This window comes from Limanda limanda, chromosome 13 (genome assembly GCF_963576545.1).
Source record: "Limanda limanda chromosome 13, fLimLim1.1, whole genome shotgun sequence".
Classification (NCBI taxonomy): domain Eukaryota; kingdom Metazoa; phylum Chordata; class Actinopteri; order Pleuronectiformes; family Pleuronectidae; genus Limanda; species Limanda limanda.
Genome location: NC_083648.1, coordinates 6,008,406 through 6,025,567, shown reverse-complemented (window position 1 = coordinate 6,025,567; position 17,162 = coordinate 6,008,406). Strand labels below are relative to the sequence as shown.

At 41.1% G+C, this 17,162-nt stretch overlaps 2 protein-coding genes and 1 long non-coding RNA gene across 3 annotated transcripts; 1 reads left to right on the top strand and 2 right to left on the bottom strand.

The window, feature by feature from the left end:
* Nucleotides 1–3,353: 3,353 nt before the first annotated feature.
* Nucleotides 3,354–4,099, bottom strand: LOC133018012 (uncharacterized). The gene is made up of 2 exons (XR_009682791.1): nt 3,891–4,099; nt 3,354–3,504 (listed from the first exon to the last, which is right to left on the bottom strand). It is a non-coding gene; the product is annotated as an uncharacterized LOC133018012 (long non-coding RNA).
* A 165-nt stretch (nt 4,100–4,264) lies between these two features.
* On the bottom strand, nt 4,265–6,090 carry LOC133018251 (p21-activated protein kinase-interacting protein 1-like). The gene is made up of 4 exons (XM_061084571.1): nt 6,009–6,090; nt 5,391–5,524; nt 5,140–5,237; nt 4,265–4,391 (listed from the first exon to the last, which is right to left on the bottom strand). The coding sequence occupies exons 1-4, from the start codon at nt 6,088–6,090 to the stop codon at nt 4,265–4,267; spliced, it is 441 nt and encodes a 146-aa protein (XP_060940554.1).
* A 2,221-nt stretch (nt 6,091–8,311) lies between these two features.
* Nucleotides 8,312–17,053, top strand: LOC133017969 (zinc finger and SCAN domain-containing protein 21-like). Its single transcript, XM_061084241.1, has 2 exons — nt 8,312–8,607; nt 14,445–17,053. The coding sequence occupies exons 1-2, from the start codon at nt 8,322–8,324 to the stop codon at nt 15,455–15,457; spliced, it is 1,299 nt and encodes a 432-aa protein (XP_060940224.1). The 5' UTR covers nt 8,312–8,321; the 3' UTR covers nt 15,458–17,053.
* The last annotated feature ends 109 nt before the right edge of the window (nt 17,054–17,162 follow it).

Below are 17,162 nucleotides of genomic sequence, written 5' to 3'. Positions count from 1 at the left end.
ATTGCAGCATCTGCCACCAGGCCCTCCTGCTGGGGGGGGGGGTTGGAGTGTCGACACCCCGGAACACTCTAGGGCTGGTCTCAGGATCGCGTTTAGGCCTCACGTTTTATGGGCCTTTGTTGAAAACTCAGATCACTTGGCCTCAGTCCCAACACCTAGCACTGTGAGTGTGTGCATTGGCATATTAGCATAATCATCTCATTGCTATTTAAGCTATGTTCTTATCAGTAGTTTGTCTTTCTTTTCTAAAAAACAAAAAAATAATTTACTTCTATGATAAGAGTTTGTGTTTGTGTGGTGCATTCACCCTCTTGATGTGTGAGGTGTTCCTCATGGTTTCGTTCTCTGCTCAAAGATGCTGGTTCCTCCCTCTCCTCCATCCCCGCCTCGGTTCATTCAGCCTTGTAAAGTTACTGTTTCCTTGGCAATTTTTGTTTTGCCCAATGTCCCTTCTTTCAACAGAGAAAACAAATGTCCCAATCATCGTTTCCACATGCGTCCCCCCTCCTTCCTTGAAATCCTCTTCTTCTGCATCGCGATGTACCTCTGAATATCTTCAGTGAGGCTTTATGCAGATCAGTCTCTCTTTCTTCTTCTTATTCGCATGAACTGCATGTGCTTTTATTAAGCTCTTCCTGAGTCCCACTTGATGCCTGTACGTTTTAACAGGCTGGCAACTTCAGGTCACTTCAAGAATTCGCAATTCGGGCTGGATCCTGTCCCAGTCCATATAGCCCACTTGTCTGGTGCGAGGTGAAGAGAGGAGTTATGGGTCTGGAACGTCATTAGCTGGAAAAGGTTGTTGTGGAACCTGGGCTCCTGCCTGTGGAACATCCGCTTCTGGTGGAGCTTGGTGTTGTTCTGGTTGTCGTCTTGTCGGCGGGGAAGAGTCGAGGTCGGGAACCTGCATTTTGAGACACTGAGACATTTGTGAGGTGTTAACTGTCCCTGCCAGTGTGTGCTTTCTGTCCCTTTGATGCAATTTTTCTAATCACATTCAACATACATTCCTATCTGCCTGAAATTTAAAATGTACTTTTCTGGCCTAACTTACTATTTCATTCTCCTCTAGCTTCAGTCTCAGCTGTTTCAGCTGTCTTAAAAAACTCTCTCTCTCTCTGGAAACCCAAAGTCACTCATTCCTCATTCACACTTGAAACAAACTTAGTGCTTTGTCACCATAGTTCTTTCACATGAAGTTCACATAAGGATTACTCAGTTCAGTTCCATTATCCAAATCTTATATTTTCATTTACATATGTAAAGAATTTTTTTTTTTTTAATTTTATTTTAAGTATTAGTTACCTTAAGTCTTCAATCAATCTCCAAAACGCTATCGTAAGGAGCAAATAGGAAACTTAGTAATATAAACATCATCAAAATAATGTAATACCTCCTATATTATATAACCAACAGTAATTTTCTCTTGTAATTACTTGGTTGCTGTTAGTTTCTCAATTCATCTCTTTTTTTTTTTTTTTTTTATCTTTTTTTTTTTTTTTAAATACACCTTCAAATATCCTGCCTAACCAACATAAATCATAGTGCCCTAAAGAAGTTCTCTACATAGCGCGCTTTTTTGAGTTGCCTGACACAATGCAAATACACTCAGTATTATGTCCTCTCTGTGGTTGCAGTCGAAACAACTCCTTAAGGTACCTCGTCAGTCTACCTTCCAGGTTTCTTCTAAACCTTGGTTAAAAATTTACAGGGCTTTCACCTGTCTGGAGGATCCCGTTCCTCTTAGACCAACTTCTCCGTAACACTATGTTCTGCTGGTATAAATTACACTTGAAATCTCAGATTCTCACCAGATAGATCGCAGCGCTGAGACGATCCGGCTCGGGTCTAGGTCCCTGCATCTCACCCGTGGGGAGGTTAAGGTTGGAAACTTTTTTCCAAGATGATCAGTCAACCGTAGACACCGAGTCCAGATCCGTCCAGACGTGCGATCCCACTTCTGACACCAAATTGTGATAGAATTCTGGAGATACAAGAGGCTGGAAACAACAAAGTTATCTACGTGTATTTAATTAGGGGCTTTCTGCAGAAAGGATCAACACAGGGAAACCGCAAGGGTCTCAGAGTGAAGATGAAGAACAGTCAAATACAAGGGTCTTATATACCAGGGGATAGGGCTGTCTCTCTGATCCAATCAAGACAGGTTCCCATAGGTGGGGGAAGGACAGGAAACTAAACATAACAGCTGATTCACATGTGTTTCCTAAGGTGATAAGAAGAGATACACTCCTTCCTTTGATAGGTAATTAAGTCGCAAAAGGTCTCACATTATTGACGTCATAAACAGTTCCCACCAGAAAACAGCTCAAGTCATCAAACATCTGTTGTATGTAAATACAAGTCATCAAAGTCTCTTGAGAAGGCTTCAAACACTTACTATCCAAATATAAAATACTTTTTCAACCTTGCTTAGTTAATTTTCTACTACACAGCATTACACTCACACACACGGACAGTGAAACAGCGATGGCGGAGGAGCCCTCGTTGACATGAATGATGGTAAATGTCAAACAGCAGGATTGTTAAATTCAGGGACAGCTGTGATGTCCCCAATCTATAAAATTTAAAAACGCATGTGCTGTGGCCCGCTCAGTGCCGCTCTGCAGTTCTAGAAATTAGACGTTTAATTGTTGTTTCCATTCCAATTGGAAGTTGATCTGATGTAAGCCCTGGTACAATACCTCAAAGAAAATAATTTGAAATTGGCCACTAAATGCAAAACTTTTTCATAATGCCCCTTGATTTTTGTTTGTCGGGTCTTGTTATTTATTTGAATATTTATCTTTTTCTGGGATTAATAAAAAACATAAATGCTTCTTTTAATAGGTTCTCCGAGTCAACGGAAAGCCAATGAACTGTCTAATTGCCCTTCTCCCTTATCTTGTTCTTATTGGTTTGAATTGTCAGACGGGGTAAAAGATGAACACATACATCAAAACAAAGATTATTGAACCTGGAAAGGAACCAGACCTGACTCTGAGAAGAACGACAGACGAGTTAGAATCTGCAGAGGAACCTGAGCAAACACAGACACAAGTATCTGCTCTTTACTTGGGGACACTCAACAAAACCTTATATGTAGCTTAGTGAGTCTTCTGATAGAAATAGTAACTCTTAGTGAGACTAGTCAGGACGACGGCTGGATAACTGGAATCTAATGATATCTAACAAATATAATTTTTCCCTTCAGTATCAACAGCAAAAACATTGGATCTCAAGAACAGTCAGATCTTGAGAGCTGTGAAACATTGTGTGTAACACCTCCCAGTGTCCATTCCAGGTACCAGCATGTGCAACAAAAAAAATAGTTCACATATATAAAAGAGTGCATGTACATTTTTGAAAGATGTTTTCTTTATTGCTGCTCATTTCATTTTCCAACTGCCTTTTTCTTCTTCTTTCTGGGTTTGCTCTCGTCTTCCAGAACGACTACTTCCGTCGCAATTCGAACTCTCTTGGTCTTTAAAAGCTCTCGAGCGAGTTCTGTGGACAGAGGGAGGCAGATGATGAGTGTTAACGAGACACAGACAGAACCAGGACGTGAAATATAGAGTATAATAATATAATAATATAGAGGCTTTGTACTTATTTAGTGTAAGAGAATTAAACATAAATCCATGTTGTTCTACTAAATTACTCATTGGGAGCTTGTTTTCTTGTGTACACTGTAAATATTCATATATTCAACCTCAAGCTGCATTGACTGTAAATACGAACTGCTGAGTGGAGACAAGCTCAGGTGAGTGTAAAGGTTGAGATCATGATGTTCTCATTTCACCTCCTTCAACACAAAAACTCCCTGTCCCAGCTCGTGTCTGGTTTCTTTTTAACAACACAATGATCCTGTGAGATGAACGTCCGGTCGTCACCTTCAGATGTCGTCGCAGCAGCTGCTGGTTCCTCAGCGGGCGGCTGCACCGATGAAGGTTTCCACACGGCGAGGCACGTCAGCCGGGCCGAGGTGTTCACTTCCACGAGGAGGGTGGGAGGTTCCAGCTCCTGTGGGACGACAGCGGTTGGTCAGTGGATGATCGGCAGCTCAGCAGGTAACTGTGTCTTTTTAATCTTCTTTGTTTCGCAGAATTGTGTTTATTGAAAGCTTGTTATATCATTTACAGAGTTAGGATTAAGAAACTTGATAAATGATAATCTTATGAATTGAAGCACACACATTTGCTGCAAATGTAAATGTGTCAAAGAATTGGTTAAAATAAAATGTAAATGGCTTCTTCTCCCAAACTGTTTACAAACAACAACACAGACGTGCCTCTTTCAGGTTCAGGAGCTTCCACATCTTGATCAATCCGTCATTGGAAGCCGTCACCAACACGCAGTAATCCTCCATCATAAAACTGTCCACTGCTTTCACCCTGACACCACAACAAGGAGAGTTGGTGTAAGTTTGTAAACGTTGGACATCAAATTCAAAAATACATTTTACAAAATACTTTCAGACACACATGGAGGTAGGGACGGGAATCGGCAGGGACCTCCCGATACGATACTATCATGATACTTAGGTGGCGATACTATATGTATTGCGATTCTGTAAGTATTGCGATTCGATATTACCATTTCCTGGGATTTCTTTTGGTTATTTTTTTTTTTTTTTTAAATAATGGACCATGGAAAAATGTTGAATTATACCTTCAAATACAACACAATCAATTTCACTTAGAGCTTTACAAGTTTTATTTCAAATATTAACATTGACTTAATGACTGCCGGGCAGCCAATAGAGAAAATAAATAAAAATGTGCCCTATTATTGTACAGCCCCTGTCAACTGCACACAAACTGACAGATTAAGAAATGTAAGCCATCTAGGCTACTTTTAAACAATAAATAAAAGGTAAATTAAATAGAATGAATAAAAGTTTACTTAAAATATAAACTTTGAAATAAACAAAAAGTAGGCTATTGTTGTTTGCATGAAGGCGATACAAAGCTAGTGCTTGGGTATGTTTAGATGTTTGTTTTTTTTAATTTTTAAAAAATCGATTTGGGAGGCAGCATGGCGATTTAAAATCACAAGAATCGCGATTTGTAACTGAATCGATTTTTTCCTCATCCCTACATGGAGGTGGACTGTGAAATAAATAAATTAAAGAGTAATTACCTGGTTTCATGAGCCTTGAACTCACACACACATTTCAGTTTTTCCAATTCACACAACCTCACAATCTCATCATCTCCTGCGACGGCCAGGAGGGAGTTCTGAAAAACAAACAAAATCCAACATCCATGTTGTCTTACATGTGGTATATTGTTAATCTACAATACCAGGGCTCGTAAAACAATCATCACAACCCAGCTGTCTCTACATCACTAAGAGAAGCCACAGTTTGTGTAAGTATTCACAGAACTTACATTTAAGAACTTTACAGACGAGATTGTGATTGTTCCCTTCACCGACGCCGTCTCCAGGTCGTAGATGTTCACCTCGTCATCTACCACCACCACATATTTATCTCCATCTGGAGACCACCTGACAATGTGTGCAGCTGTTAAAAGTGAACAGAGAAAACAAATGAGTCCAGGATCAATTCATACTTACAAAAATCTCAGTTCATTAAAACACACAATGAAACTGACTCAGTTCTATGTTTTTGATGAAGGTCAACATCACGTGACGCATGCAGGAAGTGAAGCTTTCATCCTCTCAGCAGTGCGCAAAACTCATGCAACGCATCAAAACTCATGTGCTCGGGCCGTTCAGTGCTGCTTTTCAGTCCTAGAAATTGTCGTTTATTTTTGGTTTTACAGTCAGAGTGTGTTTAATTTAATAATGGAGTATTTCTACTTCACTGTCTTAGTACTTTCACTTGTAATGGAATATTACTTTACTGTCTCTGTACTTTTAGCTCAGTGAATGATCCGAGTTACTCTTCCACAATTGTTTAAGTTTATTTCGTTGCTTATACTTTAGTACTTGTTTAACAAGTAGCCTACATGTAACAGAGTATTTCTACTGTGCAGTATTAGTACTTTTGTTTCCTCTTCGTCTAGTCCAACAGGGGTCGCTGCAGGCTCGGAGTCTCTGTTTCCTGTCGCTGGCTGTCTTTGTCATAGATTTATATATAAAGACTAGATTTCTCGTCTGCGTTGCTGGCCAACGGAGACGAACGTCCGCACATGGCGGCCATATTGCTACGGGGCATCTCGCTCACCCATAACATTGTGTTGATAGAAGGGTTGCAAAGGGGCGAAACTTTCCGGTAAATTTCTGGAAACTTTCCATGGGAAGTTAAGCTCGGGAATTTGGAAAAAAAAAATAATAATAAGCAAATTAAACGCTGAGCAATAAAAACATCATTCAAAACTCTATTTTAAAGATGTATGGAATGCAGCACATGCTGCACGTTGAATTTCAACCCTCCACTGTGCATTCTTCCATCACATGCACAGATAACTCCCAGCATCCTTCACTCTACAGCAGGGCTGTTGAGGCCTGCTGTAGAGTGAAGGACTAGTCAGGTAAGTTTCAATGATATTACTGGGGAAAATATATTAGCATGCTGATTGAGGATTGTTCATCTGTTCATCTAGCATATTTCCATTCATTTATCCATCATGTAAATCACTTTTTACAGATGATTCCAATTGTTTGGCTAACTATTTATATCTCTGGCATTGCATTAGTGTTTTTTTTACAAACTTTGTACTCGTCTTATTCTACAAAACAATGCCACGTGCACTATCTCATGTGTGGAGACATTTCACCCCATCCAATGTAGAAGGAAAGGCTGTGTTCATTAGCAAATACTGTGCAAAGACCTATGTTAAGAATGACACAACAATGCAGAAGCGTATAGTCAAGTGCCCAAAGTTTCCTCAGGGCTCAAATCAGCCTATGACACACAAAATGTTTATATTTATGTCTGTATATGACAAGGTAAATGGGTGGATGACATGACGCATGATTTTTCCGTAACTAAGTGTTAATGTCTATTTAGATGCATTTAACCACTTAAACAACACATGGATGTGATGCATAGTATGGTACTTTGTTTTAAACTTATGATTTTGTATGAAATATCTGTTATGTTTTGATTATATTTTAAGCTGAATACGCAAAATGTCCTGCGGTGTGACCGTAACATAGCTGAAGCATTAAACTTACATATTAACAAAATAAACCAGAAATATCTGGAGCAGGTAATAACTGCCTTGGCATTATATTGTATAATATGACTTTATTAATATTAGGTTTTAATATGCACAAAACTAGTATATTAGTATTTACAGCAAAATAACTTTCGTAACACAAATAATGTCCTGTGGCGTGACATGGAAAATCAGATTTTTGAAACGGCAGTTACATGGACAACTATAGGGGCCCTTAGTTTATTCCACTACCAGGAAGCCCCCCAGATGTTGGAATGTACTGTGTATGTTGAAAGGTGACTGTTAACCTCTGATTAATTTCATAAATTTCACTCTTTCAATCAGAAAATGAATGTGTGATTTTTCGAATTTCCTGTAGTGTGACGGCTGTAGTTAAAAATTTGTTTAAAAAAAAAAAATTTCACATTTTTTTTTTTTAAACTTAATTAAACATGTTAAGGTTAAACTGTGTTATTATTCAGTTAGCATAATAGCTAAGGTCAGTCTTGTATAGCAATGACTCAAAATGACGAAAATGTCCTGCGGTGTGACGGCCGGTCACACCGCAATGAAATTATACAAAAAATCCGAGGAACACTAGCAGTTTAAAAAAATTCAGCATTTGAACATTATAATTTCATAAAACTGTAATCCTCATTAGAACTTTATTAAAAAAATACTGTTTCACCCTTATTTGTCAACTACCCAAATACAGTTAGTATAAACTATCTCCAACATTTCCAGTTTATTCCCGTTAATTCCCGTTAATTCCCATGGAAAGTTTCCAAGTTTGAATATTCACAGAATTTTGCAACCCTAGTTGGTAGTGGTAAATAACCATAACTTGCTCAGTTTTCAACCGATTTTTAAACAGTTTGGTTTGTTATAAATGTCAGAGATGTAGATATGACACTGCATACTTATGAATAATTAAGTTATTTTCTAAAAAAAAAGAATACTTTATGCATTGTCATAACTACATCTCTGACATCTATAACAAACCAAACCGTTAAAAAAATCGGTTGAAAATTGAGCAAGTTATGGTTATTTACCACTACCAACACAATGTTATGGGTGAGCGAGATGCCCCGTAGCAAGATGGCCGCCATGTGGTGACGTCCGGCTCGGTCGAACGAGACATCTAGTCTTTATATATATATATCTATGGTCTTTGTCCCCTCAGAGAGGAGCAACATGGCCGCCATGCAGCTGCCGCGGGTGTTGGTACATGAGCGGATCCGCGCTGCCGCTGAAGACTTCCTGCTGCAGGTGGAGGAAGGAGGAGGAAAGGCTCGAGTCCCGGAGCTGAGAGCGATGCTCACCGAGCGGCTCGCGGCGGCGGAAGAGCAGATCCTCGCGGGACTTGAGGAAACCTTGTTAGAGTCCGAGGAGCGAGTGGAGCGGACCGAGCTGGAGATCTGCCGCCAGAGGAGGCTGCTCGATGCCGTGATGCAGCCCGTAGTCCGGCTGCACAGAGCAGGTCAGTCCAGGGAGCAGGGGGGGGGGGGATTCATGTTGTGGAGGGCCGGACCAACAGGCTGAACTCAATTCTACTCATATTCATTTTATAAGCTTCTACTGGTAAGAGTAAATGTTATGATTACGTCATTACGGTCAGCGTGCTGCGTCATTTCCTGTTTTTCGCTGCCGCTGGTCGCTCTCTGAACTAGCTCCTCTGCTAACAGCTGTTTCTCTGCATCACTCCGGCTACAATCACCGGTCTGTAGTTAAACAGCCACACATCCCAGCCCCTCCTCTCTGGTGCTCAGTGACTCTGTGTTCTGTGTGAGCTCAGCCTCGTAGTCTAACAGGCTGATACAGCAGCGATGGCTTCTCTCTCTCTCTCTCTTGCTCCGAGTGTCTCATGTTTACTGACTCCTCCGCCTCCATTAACAGTAGTGCTACATGTAATAAATGCAGTGTGTTGGTAGCGATGGAGGAGAGGCTTAGCGACCTAGAAGCTCGGCTCCGCAGCTTAGAAGCTCCGTTAGCTGTAGTTAGCTTAGCCGCCGCGGAGCTACCTAGCTTAGCACGTAGCCTTGCCTCAGTTAGCAGTCCCTGGACCTGCCCGTGCAGCCGGGAGCCCAGGGCGGCTGGGTGACGGTCCGGAGGGGGCACAGTGCTACCCTTAAAGAGCCCACGATTAAAGAGCCACCAGCTCACGGTTCAAACAGATTCTCCAGCGACCACAGTCAGCTGCATCCCAGGGACCAGAGCCGGGGCATCGAATCCAAACTGAAGCTGCTGGCTGGGACTTAACGTAAATACAGTAAAATCATAATTCACGTCGGCAGCAACGACTCCCAGCTTCGCAGGTCGGAGGTCACTGAAGTTAATGTTGAGTCGGTGCTTTTGCAGAAACGATGCAGGACACAGTAGTTTCCTCTGGCCCTCTCCCTAACACAGTGGTTCTCAAACTGCGCGACCGGGAGGAGGAAATGTGAGGTGGAACTAATATTATAGCCGAACTAATGTTTTGACGTCTGCATCTCTTTTACGGCGGAGCAGTAAACAAATCACTCTTTCGCCCTTGCCAGTGGTCGGCAGCTCGCGGCTTCAGCCCCTCTGCAGCGGCTCCCTGTGCAGTTTTGTGCACACGCTCAGGCCCGGGGCTCCGCCCCGCCCCTACTCACTCGCTCAGAGACACACACAGGAGATCAGAGCTCGTTCACGTGAAGCAGCCGGTCAGGGACAAACAAGTCTGAAAAGTGAAAACTCTATGAGACCAAACAAATTAAGAAGACACTTAGAAACACTACACCCCAGTCACATGCATGTGTTCTGTTTGGTTGAGCTTTATCATCTTTGTAAGAAAGTGATTTTAATTGAATACATTTTTTCTCTATTATTGAAAAAGTGTTGGGACCAGGAAGCAGAGCTGCAGTGCTACACACTTCTCTGCGCTCTCTCTGGATCAGTCACACAACCCCGTAGAGATCGTGTCTGTCCACCGTCCGATTAAATGATTTAAATTAAACAATAACAGAGCCAGAACTACACACTCAAATCTAATTAAAATTAAAACAACCTCTGCAAAAGTCAAAAGTGCAGGACGAATCAGGTAAGTTTCGATGATATTACTGGGGAAAATATATTAGCATGCTGATTGAGGATTGTTCATCTGTTCATCTAGCCTATTTCAATTGATTTATCTATCAATTGTAAAATATGTTTACAGACGATTCCAATTGTTTGGCTAACAATTTATATCTCTGGCATTGCATTAGCGTTTTTTTACAAACTTTTTTCTCATCTTATTCTACAGAACAATGCCACGTGCACTATCTCGTGTGTGGAGACATTTCACCCCATCCAATGTAGAAGGAAAGGCTGTGGACATTAGCAAATACTGTGCAAAGACCTATGTTAAGAATGCCACAACGATGCAGAAGCATATAGTCAAGTGCCCGAAGTTTCCTCAGGGCTCAAATCAGCCTATGACAAAACAAAATGTTTGTATTTGTGTCTGTAAATGACAAGGTAAATACAGTTAGTATAAATTACCCACAACATTTCCAGTTTCTTCCTGTTAATTCACGTATATTCCCGTTAATTCCCATGGAAAGTTTCCAACTTTGAATGTTCCCGGAATTTTGCAACCCTAATTACAACATAGGTTTATTGCCTTTAACTGAGACGTGGCTGCATCCTGATGAATATGTCAGTCTAAATGAATCTACTCCCCCCAGTCATATAAATTCACACGTTCACAGAGAATTCGGCCGAGGAGGTGGATTTGCAGCTATTTTTAACTCCAGTCTATCAATTAATCCTAAACCTAAACTCAGCTACAACTCATTTGAATGTCTTGCACACCAATCCAAGAAACACCAACAGCGAATCATACTTGCTGCAGTTTACCGTGCTCCTGGGGCTTATACTGAATTTTTTACGGAATTTCCAGAGTTTTATCAAACCTAGTCCTAAAGACCGATAGCATTATTATTGTTGGTGACCTTACTATTCATGTTGACAATAATAAAGATTAGGGATGGGTATTCAATTAAATTGTCTTATTCGATTGTCAGGAGTGTTAATGACAAATTTTTTCGATAAATCGTTAATATTTTTATATTAAAATTCACTATTTATAGGCTGTTAAAATGGAGTGAAAATAGAGAAAATACAGCGTGTTTCCTCATTGAGATCTTTATTGCAAGATGAACAACTCTTGCGGCAGTTAAACGGGATCCGATCAATGGTTGCACTTGAAAATATGCGCTGTTGTACTCTTAAGCCCCGCTGAGAGAGCAGCTAGCCGCTGAGAGCTAGCTGGATTTCACGGTTCTTGACCTCTTACTCTGGTTGTTGTCACGTCCTCACTCCCGGAACCCCTCAACCAGACCCGGCTTTGTCCGGGTCCAAAGGGGCTAGCTTTGGAGCTAGCCTCTGCTAGCTCCGGAGGCTAGCTGTGGAGCTCGGCTTCATGTCCGCACACGAACCCTCAGTCTACTGGGAGGGAACCCTGACAGACCCGGGTCTGGGTGAGGGGTTCCGGGAGTGAGGACGTGACAACAACTGGACTGAGAGGTCGAGAACCTTCAAATCCAGCTAGCTCTCAGCGGCTAGCTGCTGGTCTTTCAGCGGGGCTTGTAGAGTATAACTCCGGGCTGCTTCCTACAGCTGCTAGCATCCTCACTGTGCTGCGTTCAGGCAACTCGGATGTTCCGACCTCCGACTTGAAGAAGAGCAGTGGACTCCTCAAGCGCTCATGGAGACGTATAGCTTCGCAGTGTTGGCAGTGAACGCAACAGAATTTTGTCTGACAAAACAATGTCATCGACAAAATTCTTAATTATCAATTAATCCATCGTTGATTAATTATGCCCATCCCTAATAAAGATAGCCTAAGTGTAGGGCTGTGCAATTAATCAAATTTCGATCTTTGGGTCAAACCATCTCCAAACTAATATAAACAAGTTGAAACGATTTTCTGAAATTGCATGTGCAATTCAGTCCTTCCCCCAAAGCATTCAACACGGCCCAGCTGACTGGCACTCACTCTCAAGCAGATGTAAAGTGAAGGAGGCGAGTTGTGTGTGTGGTGACCTGCGGTATTTAAAAAAGAGCGCGGGTGGAAAATGGCAGAGGGAGGGCAGCCCCGTCTGATCGACAAAAAGGGTGGAAAAAGTTCTCTTGTATGGGAACACTTCGGATTCGAAGAATCTGACGTGGAGCAGAATCACACAATGTAGCGACCGCACAGCACGCAGCCGCCTGCTGTTCACACCGGACCCGCATTTCTCCGAGCCGGTCAGCCCGCGATTCTCCGCTTGTTGTTGTATGTAAACCGTTCAATGTACAGTTGCAATCAGAAGTATTCAACCCCCCAAAGATTTTAAGGATTTATCAATTAAAGTTGGCAGAATCTTGCTCAAAGAGCAAAATTCTGCTTTGGATTACTTCTTTATGAGTTGAGTGATACAGAAAATAAACACGGAAAATGCATGATGTAGTATTTGTGTGTAGCAGTATATTTTGTTAAGATAGCCATGTCACAGTTATTCAACCCCTATATGATATTGTTGTTTTAAACGCTGTCTGACAGTTTTTTTTGTCCTAAAGTGGAGATGAAACATAATTAAGCCTTTGGGAACTCTATAATGATCCTTCATTTGCTTCAGCTGTGATGCGTATATAAACCCCACCCATGAAGGTATTCAAGGTAAGTTGCAATCATGGGAAAGACAAAGGAGCGTGCATAAAAGCTGAGAGAGGAAATTATTTCATCACACCTGAAAGGCCTTGGGTAGAAGAAGATTTCCCCAAAAAAGTATATTCCAAGAGACACAGTTGGGAGCATTATAAAGAAGTTTAAAACTTATGGAGCAGCTGCAAACCTGCCTGGCCGTGGAAGAAAGCCATCATTTCATCAAGGGCCATCAGAAACTTAGTCAGAACAACTCAGATAAACCCCTGTGTGACGGGTTTATGTGCAAGACACCTACAGGATGACCTGATGAAGGCTGGTACAAGTGCTTCAGTGGCAACTATAAGACGTGCACTGAATACACAAGGACTCCATGGCCATCTCCAAGACGCACTCAGCTCTTGACCACAAGGAACATCAAAAGTCGACTAGAATATGCCATGAGGAATTTGGATAAGACTACTGAGTTTTGGGTGACAGTTCTATGGACTGATGAAACCAAACTGGAACTGTTTGGACGTATGGACCAGCGGTATGTAAGTGCGAAAGGCCAGGCTTATGACAAGCAGAATACCATCCCCAAAGTCAAGCATGGAGGTTGGGCAAAGATGATATGGGGCTGTTTTTCTGCGGCAAGAACTAGCAATCTTGATCGTGTACATGGCATCATGGATTCACAGAAATACCAGGCCATTTTAAAGAGGAATGTGATGCCTTTTGTTGACAAATTGAACCTGTGTGATCATTAGACTTTCCTGAAAGACAATGATCCAAAGCCCACCTCCAAGTCAGCCAAAGCTTTGTTGAGAAAAAGATCCTGGAACGTCCTGGAGTGGCTTTCTCAGTCAGCAGATTTAAATCTGATTGAAAATCTTTGGTGGGATTCAAAAAAAGGCAGTTGCAGCACAGAAGCCATCAAACATCACTGAGCTAGAGGCTTTTTCACGTAAAAAATGGGCAAAGATTCCAATCAAGAGGTGTAAAAAGCTTGTCTGTACTTACCGAAAACGTTTGTTAGAAGTTATAAAAGCTAGAGGATGTGCCACAAATTCCTGAAGCTGGGGGTTGAATAATACTGAACATGCACATGTGTTGAAAGAGTTACATTTTTAATTTTAACTTCAAAGTTAAGTAAACGTCTGTTGTCAAAATAACTTAAGTACGCATCAGTAAATATCTTTTGTTGTTTGATGAGGTTTTTTGTCATTTATTGTAATTATCTGTCGTCCACATCACTATAATGTCTATTGAGGTGAGGGGGTTGAATATTTCTGATTGCAACTGTAGGTGTTCGGGGGTAAATGATGATGGTCCTCATAGCCATCCCCAACCCCTCTGTTTCTCTCTCATTTACAAAGTGTTTTTTTGGAGAGAAATACTGAATAAATGCATCATGTTTTAAAACTCAAAAGTAATCGTTTGAATAATCGTGATTTCAATATTGTCCAAAATAATCGTGATTATGATTTATTTCCATAATCGAGGAGGAACCGCTCACAGGCTAACGTTAGCTAGCATCAGCTCCATTAGCAGAGTTAATACGCCACTTCCTGTCTCTGATGTGATCTTTAAAAAATCACAACAGTCGACATTGAACCACACAACACAAGTTTTTCTAAACACTTTAGGAAACTCTGAAATGATAAATGTGTGTATTTGTGTTTCAGTGTGTCCTGCAGATGTCCAGCAACTGATGGTGATTAAAGAAGAGGTTCCCTCTGAGCAGCAGCAGTGGTGCCCCCTTGTGGACCAAAAGGACCCAGAGCCCCCCCAAATTAAAGAGGAACAGGAGGATCCGTGGACCAATCAGGATGGACAGCAGCTTCAAGGACTGGAGGAGGCTGATATCAATTTCACATTGACTGCTGTCGCTGTGAAGAGTGAAGAAGATGAAGAGAAACTTAAATCGTCAAAGCTTCATCCGAGTGAGACGAAGGAGAACAGAGCGGACTGTGGAGGACCAGAACCAGTCTGGAACTCAGGTCCTGATGGACGTTTACAACCAGGTCCTGAGGACAAGACTGAAGACTCTTCTGAGACTGAAGTCAGTGAGGATGATTGGATGGAGACCAGGGAAACTCAGACTGGTTTAAATACAAGAAACAACAAACAGCCTCTAAATTATATGGGATGTAAGACAGAAAAAAAAATGTTTAGTTGCACTGAGTGTGCTAAAAGATTTAACCATAGGGGCCATCTAAATGCACATATAAGGAGCCATACAGGAGAGAAACCGTTTAGTTGCACTGAGTGTGGCAAAAGATTTACCCAAAGTTCAAATCTAAATGCACATATGAGGATTCATACAGGTGAGAAACCGTTTAGTTGCACTGAGTGTGGTAAAACATTTAACCATAGATCACATCTAAATGCACATATGAGGATTCATACAGGAGACAAACCGTTTAGTTGCTCTGAGTGTGGTAAAAGATTTATCAAACGGGGCGATCTAAATAAACATATGAGGATTCATACAGGAGAGAAACCGTTTAGTTGCCCTGAGTGTGGCAGAAAATGTTCCGAAAGGGGCAGTCTAAATAAACATATGATGATTCATACAGGAGAGAAACCGTTTAGTTGCTCTGAGTGTGGCAAAAGATTTAACCACAGGTCAAATCTAAGTAAACATATGAGGATTCATACAATAGAGAAACAGTTAAGTTTCTCTGAGTGTGGTTAAAGATTTAAAGGAGACATTATATGCCCATTTTACCACAGTTTATATTGTTCATCGGGGTCTTAATGAAATGAATAACATATTTTGGTCAAAATACCACAAGGGTCATTTAAAACAGCACCCTTTTTACCCTGTCTAAAACAGCCCTCCTCAATTTGACCTGTTTTGAGTGCCCCGCTCACCCCCCTCAACCCCCTCCTCCCTCCTTCACGAGATACAAGCCCCCAGATTTTTAGCTATCCATTACCTCTGTAGAAATACGGCTACTGGAGACAAAGATACAACCTTGCAACCATATCGTTTTGAACCAGGGTGAGGTGGGCCGAAGCCTGGCTCTGGGGAGAGACGGGACCGCGAGCTGACCGGCGGGCCGTTCCGCGAGCTGGCCGGGCCGTTGGAGCCGAGCCGTGTAGTGTGACTATGACGTGTGTTCTGGTCGTAATCCCATTCGACGCCATCTAGCGTATTGTTTTTTTTCCAGAGGAACCACAACAAATCGCGGAAGATATTTTTTTTCAGAGTTTTTGGACGGTAGACATGCTAGAGACCCAAATTAACGTGTAGAAGCACTACAAAAGTGGAATTTTCATAATATGTCCCCTTTAAGATTCAGTCCCATCGTACGAGACATGTGAGGATTAATAAAAGAGAGAAGTGATTCAGTGGCAACTTTTGCAACAAAAGATTTATTAGGACATATCAGCAGATATTCATATAATACATATTCATAGTTCACTGGTTTAAGTAGACTATTACCAGTTTTATGTCCCTAGAAAATATAACTCATTGAATAACAGGAAAGATTTGTGCTTAAATATCTTGTTTCTACTGATTTCTACATAATTTATCTATTTTTCATAAAGTCCTTCATGTCATGTTAAGGTTAAAGTGTGTTCCTTGCACCGTATGAATGTGTTCTTACCTAGTTCATATGATTAAATATGTTTGTTTTAAGACAATGGTTTCTTGGTTCGTGAGATTCAATGACAGTGTGTGTTCTCCTTTATGTATTGAATGTGTTTCCAAGAATAAAAGTCTAATAAAAAGTGCAGTCCTAGAAAAGGTCTGCAGTCCTTGAAATTGTAGAAATTGTAATTTGAGTGTTTAATTGTTGTTTCCATTCCATTTTGAAGTTGATCTGATGTAAGCCCTGGTACAAGTACCTCAAAGTAAAAATGTGGAAAATGGCCACTAAATGCAAAACGTTTTTCATAATTCCCCTTGAGACTTTTTTGTTTGTCTGGTCATGATAGATCGGTGTGACAAATGTGAATGCGTTCCGGGGGTCTCGTATTTGATTTTTTGTTTGCAAAAGTTTGATATAAGAATGTACTTGGTTCTGTCTAGTGTGTTTTGTTAGGCACAGCTTCAAGAAGAGTAAAGCTCAACACAGTGTACCTTTTCCAGTGCCTTTGTTGATGAAACAATTTGTTCCCTTAATTTGTAATTGCAACTCTAGGAGAATGATAATGATGAATCTCATCTATGAAAAGAAACTGAGCAATGGTGGTGTCTGTTTAACTGACTTATGTATCATTGGTGACATTAGGTTTGATTGTCTTATTTATTTCAATGATTTTCTGGGATTAATAATAAACATAAAAGCTTCTTTTAATATGTTCTCTGACTCAACGGAAAGCCGATGAACTGTCTAATTGCCCTTCTCCCTTATCATGTTCTTATTGATTTGAATTGTCAGACGGGGTAA